General features: G+C 37.4%; 1 protein-coding gene and 1 non-coding gene across 2 annotated transcripts; one reads left to right on the forward strand and one right to left on the reverse strand.

The window, feature by feature from the left end:
• Positions 1-592: 592 nt before the first annotated feature.
• On the reverse strand, positions 593-1,537 carry LOC114631086 (olfactory receptor 5AK2-like). Its single transcript, XM_028779387.1, has one exon. The coding sequence runs from the start codon at positions 1,535-1,537 to the stop codon at positions 593-595; it is 945 nt and encodes a 314-aa protein (XP_028635220.1).
• Positions 1,538-6,891: 5,354 nt separating this feature from the next.
• On the forward strand, positions 6,892-7,034 carry LOC114631098. Its single transcript, XR_003712903.1, has one exon. It is a non-coding gene; the product is annotated as a small nucleolar RNA SNORA48 (small nucleolar RNA).
• Positions 7,035-16,271: the final 9,237 nt, after the last annotated feature.

The following is a 16,271-nucleotide window of genomic DNA, read 5'->3' on the forward strand; positions in this document are numbered from 1 at the left end:
CAGAATATTACTATCCATAAAGCTTACCTCAGTCTTTGGTGGTCAGAATTGTATTGGGGCTTTATAACATAAAATCAATAGGAAAATCAACGGGATTCCAATGGATGCTAAGAACACTTTTTTCTTTTCTCTCCCTCTCTATTTTTTGTGAATAAGAGAACTGACAGCAGAGAGAATTGAGTGTCAGTATGGCACTTCACACATCGAAGTATCTGAAGCCAGATTTTTTTGTACACTACAAAGCAGTAAGTTTCTATTTTGTCTGTTCTAAAGCCATTTGTCTGCATAAAATGATTTGTATATCTTTTGTAAATGAATTATCAAGGATATATTTTTAGTTCTATCTCTTTCTAGATTATCTCATGGAATAGAAATAAAAAGTGTTTGTGTTGTTACAGTTAATAGGGAAGATTAAGGTAGATTGAAAAAGAAAGAAGTTACTATTGAAACAATAAGTATAAAGTGCCATGGAATGTAATAATGATGAGAATGTGAGATGGGAAGGATAGCTTCAACTGCAAGACATTTAAAAATATATTTATTAAGTTGTAGTTGAACAGTTATATTAATTATTTGATATGGTGAATTTTTACTATTGTGGGTCAAATCTAAATAACTTTTTCCTTGTCAATTTTATAGCATCTTTGACCTCCTTGTTTCTCAAGCTATAGATCAGAGGGTTCAGCATGGGAATCACAATGCCATAAAACACAGAGGCCACTTTCATATTCTCCTCAGAATTGTCTGAATGAGGCTGTAAGTACATGTAAGCAAGGGTTCCATAGAAAATGGTGACTGCTGTCAGGTGGGAGGCACATGTGGAGAAGGTTTTCTTTCTCCCTGCAGTAGAGGACATCTTTAGGATGGCAGCCATGATGTATATGTAGGATAAGATAACAACCAATACAGTGAATATCAGGTTAAATCCAACAAAGATAACAAGAAGCCTGATATTGGTGTCAATGTTGGAGCAGGAAAGTTTAATAATAGGGGGGACATCACAGAAAAAGTGATTGATGTGATTAGATTTACAGTATGACAATGAAAATGTAAAGCCTGTGTGTACTGAAGAATTTATTGATCCAATAAGATAGGAACCAGCTACCATCTGGATGCAGACTTTTCGGGACATGAGTATGGGATAATGAAGTGGTTTGCAGATGGCTACATAGCGGTCCACTGCCATAGCTGCCAGGAGGTAACAGTCACAAGTAGCAAAGATTGCATAGATCAGTAATTGTATTACACATCCTCCAAATGATATGAATCTGTCTTCCACTACAAAGTTTTGTAGCATCTTGGGAGTAATAGCAGATGTATAACAGATATCAACAAAAGCCAGATGTTGTAGGAAGAAGTACATGGGGGTCTGAAGTCTGGAGTCAGTGTGGATGAGAAGAATCATCCCGGTGTTACCCACCATGGATGTCATATAGATGACAAGAAACACAACGAAGAGGATGCACTGAATATCATGCTGGACTCCAAATCCCAGGAGATAGAAGCCTTTGACTTCAGTCTCATTATATTGTGTCATTGTCACTGAAAATCTAGAGAACACTAAGAAGAGGAGGGAGAAAGAAGAAAATCTCAGTAATTTTATTTTTAAAATATTAACAGTTTGTTTTATTTTGATTAATTTTATTTGGCTTTTCCTGATAAGCACCCATAATATTTGTTAATTTTCAGAGAGTCTTTTATATCTATGATATGAAGTCACTTAATTAATTAATTAATTAATGTATTTGATCCATTATTCTTAAAAAAGTAAAAATGTCAGTATTTACAGATAATGTGCTCAATACTCAAAAGACCACATAGCTTCTGCTAGAAAATCCTTAGATTTTAGTAAACACTTTCACTAATGTTGCAGGATACAAAGATCATCATACAAAATTAGTAGTTTTTATATATGCACACTGAAATTACTAAGATCAAACTTAGGAAAAATAATCATTCACAATAGATTAAAAATGTATCTATGAGTAAATGTAAGCATGGAAATGAAAACTTTAAGACAAGGTGGGAAGAAATTGAAGAATATGTTAGATATAGAATAACCTTCCATGTTCCTGGATTGGTAGCATTAATTTATGAAAAGTTTCTATTACCAAAAATTTTCTACAGACTCAGTGCAACACTCACCAAAATTCTAATTCACAGAACCAGAAAAAAACAAAATTCATATAAGAATACAAAGGCCAACTGCAGCCAAACAATCCTAAGTCGAAAGGACACGTACGGTGGTATTGTTATACCTGATCTAACTATGGAGGTTTTTTTTCACATAGTAAAAAAAAAGCCTGGACCAGCACAAGAGCAGAAGTATAGAAGCAAGGAATAGACAGAAGCATAGACCAATAGCATATAGAATTGAAGAACAGACCGAAACATAGACCAATAGAACATGGAACTGAGAAATAGATCGCAGCCTAGACCAATAGAACACAGAACAGCAGAATAGATAGCAGCATAGACCAATAGAACATAGAACCGAGGAATAAACCCACACAGCCATGATCATCTGATTTTTGACAAAAATGTCAAAACATTTTGGAAAAAAGAATCCATTCAACAAATTGTGTGCATAAAACTGGATGCCTACCTGTATAAAAATAACACTAGATGAATATTTTTCACCCTGCTCAATGCCATATAAAGTAGATCAAAGAACTTGGAAATCTCAAACGCTAAGCTAGAGAAAATAGACAAAATGTTTCAGTATTTAAGTATTCACAAGAACTCTCTGAACATAATTCCAGTAGAAGAGGAAGTAGCCAGAAAAACTAACTAATGTGGCTACATGAAATTAATAAGCTTCTGAACAGCAAAGGAGACTATGAGCAGAGTAAACAGACAGGAAATAGGAGAAAAGTCTTCAGTTATACCTTTTATTGACAAGGATACCTATGTACCCTTGATTGAAGGTACCTATGTACCTTCAGTTGTACCTATGTGTTGACAAGGGTCAATATATAAAATATATAAAGAACTTAAAAAGTTAAACATTAAGACTCCTAAACTTCTAAGTAACAAATGTGTTAATAATTATAACAGATGTTCTTAGAAGAAATAAAAGTGGTCATACACTTTTAAAAAGTTTTGAATATGCCTAGCTATCAAAGAAATACAAATTAAAACTGCTATGAGATTCCATCTCATTCTAGAAAGAATGGGTATCGACAAAAAAAGAGAGATAACAAAAATGCCAAGGAATAGGGAAAGAAAATCGTTATTTACTGCTTTTGTGAGTGTACTCTAGTAATGGCATTTTGGAAATCTATGTGAAGAGTTCTGAAAATGAATCAAAATGCCATGTGTGGACAGTCACAGTGTATACATCTACAAAACATGCCTGTTCTGAAGGCTCAAGGAGCAGAGCAACCGAAGAGACAGAAAGCTTCTATGAGCCAGAAGAACAGGGACTTTGATGTGAGACTGTATCTCCTAGTAACATCGCAAGTGACACCCATGAAATCTTATCAACATGATTGCCCAAACAAGAGCTCAACAAGGATGACTTTAATGTACATGCCAAAGTAGAAAGAGAAAAGCCCATGAGACCTAAACTTTATGCAAAGAACTATAGCTAATGAAGGAAAGCTAGGAGTGGCATTCTCAGGGAAGAGCACACCAATTGGTTGTCCAGTGTTGGTAACCAAATGGTCAGCCCTGAAAACATATATATATAAGTAATAATATATTAACTGAGCACATTGTATTTATAAAACATCTATATGCATATACACATATAAGCATTCAATAACAATTAGTGAACAAAGAAGTCATAAATTTGAATGACATATGGGAGGTTTAGAGGGAGGAAATGGAAGAAAGAAATGTTGCAATTATATTATCTCAAAAGTAATAACGAAGTAGAATTATGGAACTATGTATCTAGAGCATTCCTCAATATATACCTAGAGAACTATGTATGTCATCATAGACATACTTACACATCTATGTTTATTGTTCTTTATTCATAATAGCAAAAATATGGAACCAGTCTAGATGATCAACAGACAAATGGATTATGAAGCTATGGTACATATATTCAATGGATATTTATTTATCAGTAGAAAATTGAAGATAAATGGATAAAATTGGAAAAAATTTCAGATATAAATAGTATGAAAAAGAAACTTACTTCTTTTTTTGTGGTGTATGGGGATATACCTTCCCCCTTTTTATTTTATGAAGATATTGTTTTTTTCCTTTTTATTTTTATTGGATATTTTATTTATTTAAATTTCAGATGCCATCAGATCACTGTCCCCATTTCAAAGGTGGAGCAAGTCTTTAGAAAATATTAGCAGCATTACCTAGTGAAGCCAAGATTTGACTAGAGATGCATGCTTAACCATGATCAAATATCCAGGGTTTCCTAGACAGAATCATCTACAAACTTTTGTAATTTTATCATTTCTGAATTCCATGGTAACTGTTATTTAAAGTATGATACAGCCTTGAGTTTGATGTTGTATATAAACAGGTATCTATTTATATATATATTCCTAGGAAATACATATAAACTCCCATGGCTTATTTTTTTGGATATTTTATTTATTTACATTTCAGATCGCATCCTCTTTCCCCATTTCCCCTCCCTAGAACCCCCATCCCATCCCCCCTCCTCCTTTTTGTTTCTATACCATTTTAATTACATGTAAGTATTAAGGTCAGTTCTAGTTTGAGGACTAGCAATACATTAGGTGCAAATAGTTAAGGAACAAGCAAGACAATAAACATAAATAGTCAAAGAACAAGCAAGGCAATAAACAAAATTCCATGAACACTCCTGTGATCACTGTTTCTAAGGGCTTATTGGGATGACCAAAATATCTGAGCCAACTTCCCTGTCCTAGCCCAACTACCTAACACCTCAGATAACTTTTGAGGATGCGTTTCTCATAATTCAACACTTGGTCATGACTTCAGAAAAGTTCAAACTCTATGAATAGAAGGGATATTTTCAATTTGACCAAGAACATCTACAAATATGAATATTTACCTTCTTAGGTAAACATACCATCATCAATGCCATTCCTTATGTTTATAGAAATTCTAGTTAGTAGAATGAAGGCAGAAGAGGAATCAAAATAATACATGTTAGAGAGGAAGAAATACACCTGTGTGTATTTGTAGGTCACATGAACAATACAAAAGATCCCAAGGAATCTACCATCATCTTCTAGAGTTTACAAGTTACTTCAGCAAAGCTTCAGAACACAAGATGACCATAAAAAAATCAGTTCTCTGCATATTAGTAGGGAAAATGAGAGATGAAATTAAGTCTCCTTTATAGTCACTAAAGTAGAATACCTAAGTATAAATGTAGTCATATATGCATAGGGTTAGTGTGATGAAACTCAGAAAACACTGATGAATGAAACCAAAGAGCTACGTACATAGACAAACTGTATGGGCTAAAAAGCTTAGTATAATGAGATGTTAATCTGTCTGAAATTGACACACAATAGACATAATTCCCAGTCTGTCAGATTTTTCTCTAGATATAGAACAGACTATTCTATAATTTATATGTAAGGGAAAAGCTGTTAAACTCTTTAAGCAAAACTTCCCAAAGAATAAAGTGTAGTGAGCCAGTAACCTTATTGTCAGGATTTATCCTGGTAGTGTATAAACACTGTGATATTGTTGGATGAGCTGACACACAGACGAAGAGTAGAGGAATCCCAGAAAACAATATACACAGGTCTAGCCCACTGAGCTTTATAAGAATGCAAAGCCATTCAGTAGGATGCCAGAATGCTTGACCTTTTCAGGGTAAAAATATCAACTTAATATAAAATTTACATCATAAATCAAAATGAACTCAAAATAGATCATATATTTAAAGCTAACATAAGAGACATTTTTTGTGTGTTTTTTGTTTTTTTGTTTTGTTTTTAATACATGTTTTTTTGGTGTAGCCTTGGAACTTACTCTGTAGGCCAGGCTGGAATTGAACTCAGAGATCTGCCTGCCTCTGCCTCCCAAGTGCTGAGATTAAAGGCATGTCCATCATCACTCAGTAAGCCATTACTTTTAAATAAAATAATATAAGGTAAAACACTGAGGTCAGTGAACATAATGGAAAGCTCTTAGACATTCTATACTAAGGTTTCATCATGTTATACAAGATGTCACAATTGGGAAAAATTAGGCAGTATAGATTAATAGGTATAAATAAGTAAATCAACCTTAATGAATATTTTCAACAAACTAAAAACAAGGTTAAGAGTCTGAAAAGGCATACTACATGGGAGAAAAGATGTTCATAACTCATAGTTGAAAAAAGAATCATACCTAAGGTACATAAAGAACTCTCAAAATATATTAAAGATGTAGAGTATCAGTTGGTTTCTAAACTGGACGTATTTGCTCTCATTTTCATATCATTTCCAAGACAACATTTAGATTCCTAAGCATTTTGTTACATCACCAGTGATGGAAAATACCTTCCAGGCTTTGTCAGCCATGGTGGACTCTGACAAAGGTCCTTTGCTTTGTCACACACCGATGAGATGTGTAACTAGTGCTGAGCATGGGATTGCTTTGCTTTACTTACACCAGAGTTGCTGCAATTCACTGGCTGAAGCCGGAGCAGGCTGATTGCCTCCAACTCTCTCTTGAGTAATTTTTCCTCTTTGGGGAGTTTATTACTGGGGCCTGAAGGGATTGACTCTTTTGAGAATATGATATCTCAGGGGCTGAGGTGGCTTTGGATAAACAACATTCTCTTGTGATTTTTGGATGATGTGATTTAAACTTTCTAGAGATGTAGTACATTAGATGTTATTTCTAGAAAAGATAATTTTTTCATGCTAACTGTTCTTTGCTGTTTTGAAACAAAGTTGAAGTTTACTTAGAAAAACTTTACACCCTTCCCACTCCTGGCAATGAAAAAAGAGACACTTTGTTGTTGGTGCTGTTTTATATCAGTTAGGGGCAGAGTAGATGACAGAGGGTTGTTCATCCTAGCTTGATGCCTGGCTTGGTCGACAAAGCTGACTTATGCTTAGGACTCATAAAAATTAAATCAAGTCAAGTCACCTCAAATCAGATCAGTCAAATCCAATCAGCAGCAGCACAGGAGGAGGAAGACCTGTCCTCCAGTGTGCACAGCACAGGCAGGTCATAGACATCCGCTGGTATCCATGCTCTTCTTCTAGGGGCCTGCCAGTCATGTGGCCAGCCTGTAGAGGGAGCCATCCCAATGTTCGAATATGTGATAGTCAGATGGGAGAGAAAGAGAAGTGGAGCAGCTTGAACATTATGAAGATAGATGGAACTGGAAACTCAAGGGAGGAGAGGAACAAGCTGTCACTTAGGGTCATGTCTGAGTCCATGCCTATGGAGAAACAGGGGTCAGTGTCGATGTCCCTGGCTCATATTACCACCAGAGAACATGGAGATGTCCCTGTTTGGGGCAGCCTCTGGGAACCACGTGGATGTTCAGTGGGCTGTGTATAACTGGCCTCATCCCTCACTAAATGTGACACTCTGGAGAGTTGACACCACATGCCTGGCTGCATTTGGAAGAGTGGGTCCTGTGCCTCGCACAGGTAGTGCAGTGGAGCTGGTCCTGGCGGTGGGGCAGGAGAGCTGTCCCTGCCACTCATCTGGTATTGGGTGGCAAAATTGCAGAGATGATACTACCCCCTTCCCCTTACCACCTTTGGCAGACAGCAAAGATGTTCACAGGATCATGAGTTTGGGATAGCTAGCCCTGTTCCTTACCAGCTGCAGGATTTGGGAGAACGAGCCCTGCATCTTGCCTGAACAACATAACAGAGCTGACCCTTGGGACGGGGAGCACTAGTGAGCCAGCCTCAAGGGCTAGAACGAGGAAGAGCTGTCCCTGCCACTATTCTGCAGTGAAGTCACATGGGTGCCTGATGCCCTCCCCCTCTTCCCCCTCTTAACACCACTGTTGGGAGGACTGGCCCTGAGGTCAGTAGAGTAGGTTAGCTTGCCCTCTCCCTCACCCAGTGGAACACTTGGAGAGTAGCCCCTGTACGTCACCTGGGCAGCACAGTAGAGGTAGCCCCGATGGCAAAAGCACAGGTGAGCCATCCCTAAGAGGGTGAGAATGTTCGAGCTGTCCCAGTCCCTCACAGGCTGTAGCACTTGAAAGGCTGGGTCCAGAACCTTGACTAGACAGCGTAGTGGAGTTGGCTCTGGAAGTGTGGGTGCAGATGAACTGGCCTTGAGAGCATGAGAACAGGAGAGGTGACCTTGCCTCCTTGCCTCCTAATGGTAGAAGCAGGTGGCCTAGCCAGGGCAGTCCTTGCCCTGGTTCTGGGGATAAGGAAAAGCAGTGGGCTCACCAGCTCAGTTACCACCCAGGCCCAGGTCCAGGGCTCTGAAGTGGCCCACCCGAAATCATATCATCTATGGATGGTTGGAATGCTTGAAAGGGTTAGCCCTGCTAGTCCAAAACTTCAGAATCTTCCTCCATGACACAGGGCAACATCAGGATAATTGGGAGAAGTCTCCATCAGGATCCAGTATGGATGGTGTCACAAAAGCAATAAATCCTTTTCTCATTAATTAATTAAATTTCCTTAAGGATTACAATACTCTTTAGATAGTTTGCCTTATCTTGATTTAACTTTGGTAAGTGGTATCTGTTTAGAAATTCATCCACTTCATTTCAATTTTCCAATTTTCTGGAGTATAGGCTTTTGAACTATGATTTTTTGAATTTCCTCAGTGTCTGTTGTTGTGTTTTCCTTTTCATTTCGTTTTGTTAATTTGGATACTGTCTCTTTGTCTTTTAGTTAGGTTGGCTAAGGGTTTGTCCATCTTGTTGATTTTCTCAAAGAATTATCTCTTTTGTTGACTCTTTGTATTGTTGCCCTTGTTTCTAATTGATTAATTTCAGCCCTGAGTTTGATTATTTCTTCACATCTACTCCTGTTGGATAAATTTATTTTTAGTCTAGACCTTTCAGGTGTAATTTTAAATTGTTAGTATGAGAACTCTCGAATTTCTTTCTTTTTTCTTTTCTTCTTGGATATTTTCTTTATTTACATTTCAAGTGTTATCCCCTTTCTTGGTTCTTCCCCACCAAAATCTCCCTATTCCACCCCTCCCCCTGCTTCTATGAGAGTGTTCCCCACCCATCCACTCACTCTCACTTCCCCATCCTGGCATTCCCCTATACTGAGATCGAGCCTTCACAGTTCCAAGGATCTCTCCTCCTATTGATGTCTGACAAAGCTATCCTCTGCTATATATGTGGCTGGAATCATGAGTCCCTCCATGTGTATTCTTTGGTTGTTGGTTTAGTCCCTGGGAGCTCTGGGGGGTCTGATTGGTTGATATTGTTGTTCTTCAATTTCTTTATGAAGGCACTTAGTGCTATGAACTTTACTCTTAGTACTGTATTCATTGTGTCCCTAAGTTTGGGTATGTTGTACCTTCATCTTTATTGAGTTCTAGAAAGTCTTTGATTTCTTTCTTTATTTCTTCTTATACTTAGTAGTCATTGAGTCGAGAGTTCCTCAGTTTCCATGAGATTGTAGGCTTTATGTTGTTTCTATTGTTATTGATATCCAGCTTTAATGTATGGGTGATCTGATAAGACACAAGGGGTAATTTCTACTTTTTTTGTATCTGTTGATGATTGCTTTGTGATCAAGTATATGGCCAATTTTGGAGAAGATTCCATGAGCTGCTGATGAGAACTTATAGTCCTTTGTCATTGGGTGAAATGTTCTGTGCATATCTGTTAGATCCATTTGTAGATAACAACTATTAGCTTTATTGTTTTTCTGTTTAGTTTTTGTTTTGATGACCTGTACCTTGGCTAGAGTGGAGTGTTGAAGCCTCCCATTATTAGTATGGGGAGTTCAATGTGTGATTTAATCTTTAGTAATGTTTCTTTAACAAATGTGGGTGCGCTTGCATTTGGGGCAGGGATGTTCAGAATTGGGAAGCCATTTTGTTGGATTTTTCTTTTGATGAGTATGAAATGTCTTTTCCTATTCTCTTTTTATTACTTTTGGTTAAAAGTCTATCTTATTAGATATTAGATATTAGAATGGCTACTCCACCTTGTTTCCTGGATTTGTTTGCTTGGAAAACCATTTTAGAACCCTTTACTCTGAGGTAATATCTATATTTGTTTCTGAAGTATGTTTCTCCTCATCCAGCATCCCTTCATCTAGCAGAATGATGGATCCTGTTTACATATGCAGTCTCTTAGCCTGTGTCTTTTTATTGGTGGATTGAGTCCATTAATGTGATTTTTTTTACAACACCAAATTCAATATTTTTATTAGTGCAAGTATGATCACATCACTCTTTACAAACAAACTACTCTTCCCTTCTATGGCCAAAGAAATCTCTTGGGAAAGAGCCCCTGTTCTTCATAAAACTCAATAGAAACACAACTCTTTATTGTGAGGTACAATGATAGGTTTTGTAAGGCAATCATGCTCCTCTCTGTGAAAAATAAAATGATATTCAAAAATTGTCTTCATGTTTATTTTAGTTAAGAAACAGTTTCAATCTAATCTTAGCATTCTTTAGTAAAAGATACTTTTAAAAAATAACCCCTCTAATACAATAAATCCTGACTGCAATTTCCACTCCCTGCACTCCTCCAAGCCAAGCCCCCTCCTCTTCTCACAGATCCACTCCCACTTTGTCTTCCGTTGGAAAAGAGCAGGCCTCCAAGAGACAACAACTAAATCCAACAAAACAAAATATAATACAATATGGCAAGGCAAGAGCCCTCACTCTGAAGATGGACAATGCAGTCTAACAGGAGGGAAAGAATTTCATGAGCAGGCCAAAAAGTCAGAGACACACCTGCTTCCATAGTTAGGAGGCTCACAAAAGCATTAAGCTAATAGCCATAATACGTACACAGAGGACCTGGTCCAGATCCTTACAGGCCCTGTGCTTGTGCTTGCTGCTTCAATCTTTTTTTTAAATTAGATATTTTCTTTTTTTACATTTCAAATGTTATCCCATTTCCCGGTTTTCCCTCCAAAACCAGTCTATTCCATCCTCTCTTCCCCTGCTTCTATGAGGGTGTTCCACCACCCATCCACCCACTCCCGCTTCCACATCCTGGCATTCCCCTACACTGGGGCACGGAGCCTTCATAGGACCAAGGGCCTCTTTTCCCGCTGATGTCCGACAAGGCCATCATCTGCTACATATGCGGCTGGAGCCATGAGTCCCTCTATGTGTACTCTTTGGTTGGTGGTTTAGAATCTGGGAGCTCTGGGGGGTTTGGTTGGTCCATATTGTTGTTCCTCCTATGGGATTGCAAACCCATTTGGCTCCTTCAGTCCTTTCTCTAACTCTTCCATTGGGGACCCCATGTTCAGGCCAATGGTTGGCTACAAGCATTCACCTCTGTATTTGTTAGGTTCTGGCAGAGCCTTTTAGGTGAAAGCAATATCAAGATCCTGTCAGCAAGAAGTTCTTAGGAACCACAATAGTGATCTACAACAGTGTCTGTGTTTGGTAACAGTATATGGGATAGATCCCCAGGTGGGGCAGTCTCTGGAAGGCTTTTCCTTCAGTCTCTGCTCCACACTTTGTCTCTGTATCTCTTCCCATGAGTATTTTGTTCCCCTTTCTAAGAAGGACCAACGTATCCACATTTTGATCTTTCTTCTTAAGCTTCATGTGGTCTGTTAAATGTATCTTTGGTATTCCAAGCTTTGGGGTTAATATCTGCTTATCAGTGAGTGCAAATCATGTGTGTTTTTTTGTGATTGGGTTATCTCACTCAGGATGATATTTTCTAGTTCCATCCATTTGCCTAAGAATTTCATGAAGTCATTGTTTTTAATAGCTGAGTTGTATACCACTGTGTAAATGTATCACATTTTTTGTATCCATTCCTCTGTTGAAGGCCTTCTGTGTTCTTTCCAGCTGCTGACTATTATAAATAAGGCTGCTATCAACATAGTGGAGCACCTTTTGGATATATCGCCAGGAGTGGTATAGCTGGGTCCTCAGGTAGTTCATGTCCACTTTTCTGAGGAACAGCCAGACTAATTTCAAGAGTAGTTGTACCAGCTTGCAATCCCACAAACAATGGAGAGTGTTCCTCTTTCTCCACATCCTCGCCAGCATTTGCTATCACCTGCATTTTTGAACTTAGCCATTCTGACTGGTGTGAGGAGGAATCTCAGGGTTGTTTTGACTTGCATTTCCCTGATGACTAAGGATGTTGAACATTTCTTTAGGTGCTTCTCAGCCATTTGGTGTTCCTCAGTTGAGAATTCTTTGTTTAACTCTGTACCCTGTTTTTAATAGGTTACTTGGTTTGCTGGAGTCTAACTTCTTGAGTTCTTTGTATATATTGGATATTAGCCAACTACCAGATGAAGGATTGGTATAGATCTTTTTCCAATCCATTGGCTGCCATTTTGTCCTATTGAGAGTATCCTTTGCCTTACAGAAGCTTTGCAATTTTATGAGATCCCATTTGTCAATTCTTTATCTTAGAGTACAAGCCAAAAGTTCAGGAACTTTTCTACTGTGTCTAGGTATTCGAGGTCCTTTCTCACTTTCTCATCTATTAGTTTCAGTATCTGGTTTTATATGGAGGTCCTTGATCTACTTGGATTTGAGCTTTGTACAAGGAGATAAGAATGGATCAATTTGCATTCTTCTACATGCTGATCTCCCGTTGAACCAGCATCACTTGTTTAAAGTGCTATCCTTTTTCCACTGGATGGTTTTAGCTCCTTTGTCAAAGATCAAGTGACCATAGATGTCTGGGTCTTCAATTCTATTCCATTGATCTTCTTGCCTGTCTCTGTACCAATACCATGCAGTTTTTATCACTATTGCTCTGTAATACAGCTTGAGGTCAGGGATGATGATTCCCCCAGAAGTTCTTTTATTGTTGAGAATAGTTCTCTCTATCCTAGTTTTTTTGTTATTCCAAATGAATTTGCAAATTGCTTTTTCTATCTCTATGAAGAATTGAGTTGGAATTTTGATGGGGATTGCATTGAATCTGTAGATTGCTTTTGACAAGATGGCGATTTTTATTGTATTAATCCTGCCAATCCATGAGCATGGGAGATCTTTCCATCTTCTGAGATCTTCTTCAATTTCTTTTTTCAGAGACTTGAAGTTCTTGTCATATAGATCTTTCACTTGCTTTGTTAGATTCACACCAAGGTCTTTTATATTATTTGTAACTATTGTGAAGGGTGTCATTTCCCTAATTTCTTTCTCAGCCTGTTTATCCTTCGAGTAGAGGAAGGCTACTGATTTGTTTGAGTTGATTTTATATCCAGCCACTTTGCTGAAGTTATTTATCAGGTTTAGGAGTTCTCTGGCGGAGGTTTTGGGGTCACTTAAATATGCTATCATATCATCTGCAAATAGTGATATTTTTACTTCTTCCTTTCCTATTTGTAACCCTTTGATTTCTTTTTGTTGTCTAATTGCTCTGGCTAGGACTTCCAGTACTATATTACATAGGTAGGGAGAAAGTGGGCAGCTTTGTCTAGTCCCTGATTTTACTGGGATTGCTTTAGTTTCTCTCCATTTAGTTTGATGTTGGCTACTGGCTTGCTGTATATTGCTTTTACTATGTTTAGGTGTGGACCTTGAATTCCTGATCTTTCCAAGAATTTTATCATGAAGGGGTGTTGAATTTTGTCAAATGCTTTTCCAGCATCTAGTGAGATGATCATGTGGTTTTTTTTTTGAGTTTGTTTATATAGTGGATTATATTGATGGATTTCTGAATATTGAACCATCCCTGCTTTCCTGGGGTAAAGCCCATTTGACCATGATGGATGATTGTTTCGATGTGTTCTTGGATTCAGTATGTGAGAATTTTATTGAGTATTTTTGCGTTGATATTCATAAGGGAGATTGGTCTGACATTTTCTTTCTTTGTTGTATCTTTTTGTGGTTTAGGAATGAGCGTAATTGTGGCTTCATAGGACAAATTGGATAGTGTTCCTTCTGTTTCTATTTTGTGGATTAGTTTGAAGAGAGTTGGTGTTAGGTCTTCATTGAAGTTCTGATAGAATTCTGCACTAAAACCATCTGGTCCTGGGCTTTTTTTTTTTTTTTTTTTTTTGGTGGGGAGGTGTTTAATGACTGCTGCTATTTCTTTAGGGCTTTTGGGAATGTTTAGATGGTTTATTTGCTCCTAATTTGACTTTCATACTTAGTATCTGTCTAGAAAATTGTCTATTTCATCCAGATTTTCCAGTTTTGTTGAGTATAGGCTTTTGTAGTAGGATCTAATTATTTTTTTGAATTTCCTCAGTTTTTTTGTTATGTATCCCTTTTCAGTTCTGATTTTATTATTTTGGAGACTGTCTCTGTGCCCTCTGATTAGTCTGGCTAAGGGTTTGTCTATCTTGTTGATTTTCTCCAAGAACCAGCTCCTGGTTTTGTTGATACTTTGTATAGTTCTTTTTGTTTCTACTTGCTTGATTTCAGTCCTGAGTTTGATTATTTCCTGCCTTCTACTCCTCTTGGGTGTATTTGCTTCTTTTTGTTCTAGAGCTTTCAGATGTTCTGGCAAGTTGCTAGTGTATGCTCTCTCCAGATTCTTTTTGTAGGCACTTAGAGCTATGAGTTTTCCTCTTAGTACTGCTTTCATTGTGTACCATAAGTTTTGGTATGATATGTCTTCACTTTCATTAAATTCTAAAAAGTTTTTAATTTCTTTCTTTATTTCTTCCCTGACCAAGTCATCATTAAGTAGAGTGTTTTTCAGTTTCCATGTATATGTGGGCTTTCCATATTTTTTTATTATTATTTTTGAAGACCAGGCTTTGTCCAAGGTGATCTGAAAGGATGCAAGAGATTATTTCAATCTTTCTGTATCTGTTGAGGCCTGTTTTGTGACCAATAATATGGTCTATTTTGGAGAAGATACCATGAGGTGCTGAGAAAAAGGTATATTCTTTTGTTTTAGGATGAAATGTTCTATAGATATCAGTTAAATCCATTTGATTCATAACTTTTGTTAACTTCACCGTGTCTCTGTTTAGTTTCTGTTTCCATGATCTCTCCGTTGCTGAGAGTGGGGTGTTGAAATTCCCCGACTATTATTGTGTGATGTCTGACGTGTGCTTTGAGCTTTAGTAAAGTTTCTTTTATGTATATGGATGCCCTTGCATTTGGAGCATAGATGTTCAGAATTGAGAGTACATCTTGGTAGATTTTTCCTGATGAGTATGAAGTGTCCTTCCTTATCTTTTTTGATAACTTTTGATTGAAAGTTGATTTTATTTGATATTAGAATGGCTACACCAGCTTGTTTCTTGGGACCATAGGCTTGGAAAATTGTTTTCCATCCTTTTACTCTGAGATAGTGTCTGTCTTTGTCACTGAGGTGCATTTCCTATATGCAGCAAAATGCTGGGTCCTGTTTATGTATCCAGTCTGATAGTCTACATCTTTTTATTGGGGAATAGAGTCCGTTGATGTTAAGAGATATTAAGGAAAAATGATTGTTGCTTCCTATTATTTTTGTTATTAGAGGTGGAATTATGTTTGTGTAGCTGTCTCCTTTTGGGTTTGTTGGAAGATTAGTTTCTTGCTTTTTCTAGGGCACAGTTTCCCTCCTTCTGTTGGAGTTTTCCATTTATTATCCTTTGTAGTGCTGGATTTGTGGAAAGATATTGTGTAAATTTGCTTTTGTCATGGAATATCTTGGTTTCTTAATCTATGGTAATTGAGAGTTTTGCTGGTTATAGTAGCCTGGGCTGGCATTTGTGTTCTCTTAGGGTCTATATGACATTTGCTCAGGCTTTTATAGTCTCTGGTGAGAAGTCTGGTGCAATTCTGATAGGTTTGCCTTTATATGTTATTTGACCTTTTTCCCTTACTGCTTTTAATATTCTTCCTTTGTTTTGTGCATTTGATATTGTGATTACTGTGTGACTGGAGGAATTTCTTTTCTGGTCCAGTCTATTCGTTGATCTGTAGGCTTCTTGTATGTTCATGGGTATCTCTTTCTTTAGGTTAGGGCAGTTTTCTTCTATAATTTTGTTGAAGATGTTTACTGGCCCTTTAAGTTGGGGATCTTTGCTCTCTTCTATACCTATTATCCTTAAGTTTGGTCTTCTCATTGTTTCCTAGATTTCCTGGATGTTTTGGGTTAGGAGCTTTTTCATTTTCTTTGACCATTGTGTTAATGTTTTCCATAGTATCTTCTGCACCTGAGATTCTCTCTTCTATCTCTTGTATTCTGTTGGTGATGCTTGTATCTATGACTCCTGATCTCTTTCTTAGGTTTTCTATCTCCAGAG

Source organism: Grammomys surdaster, unplaced genomic scaffold (assembly GCF_004785775.1).
Source record: "Grammomys surdaster isolate TR1022 unplaced genomic scaffold, NIH_TR_1.0 350, whole genome shotgun sequence".
Classification (NCBI taxonomy): domain Eukaryota; kingdom Metazoa; phylum Chordata; class Mammalia; order Rodentia; family Muridae; genus Grammomys; species Grammomys surdaster.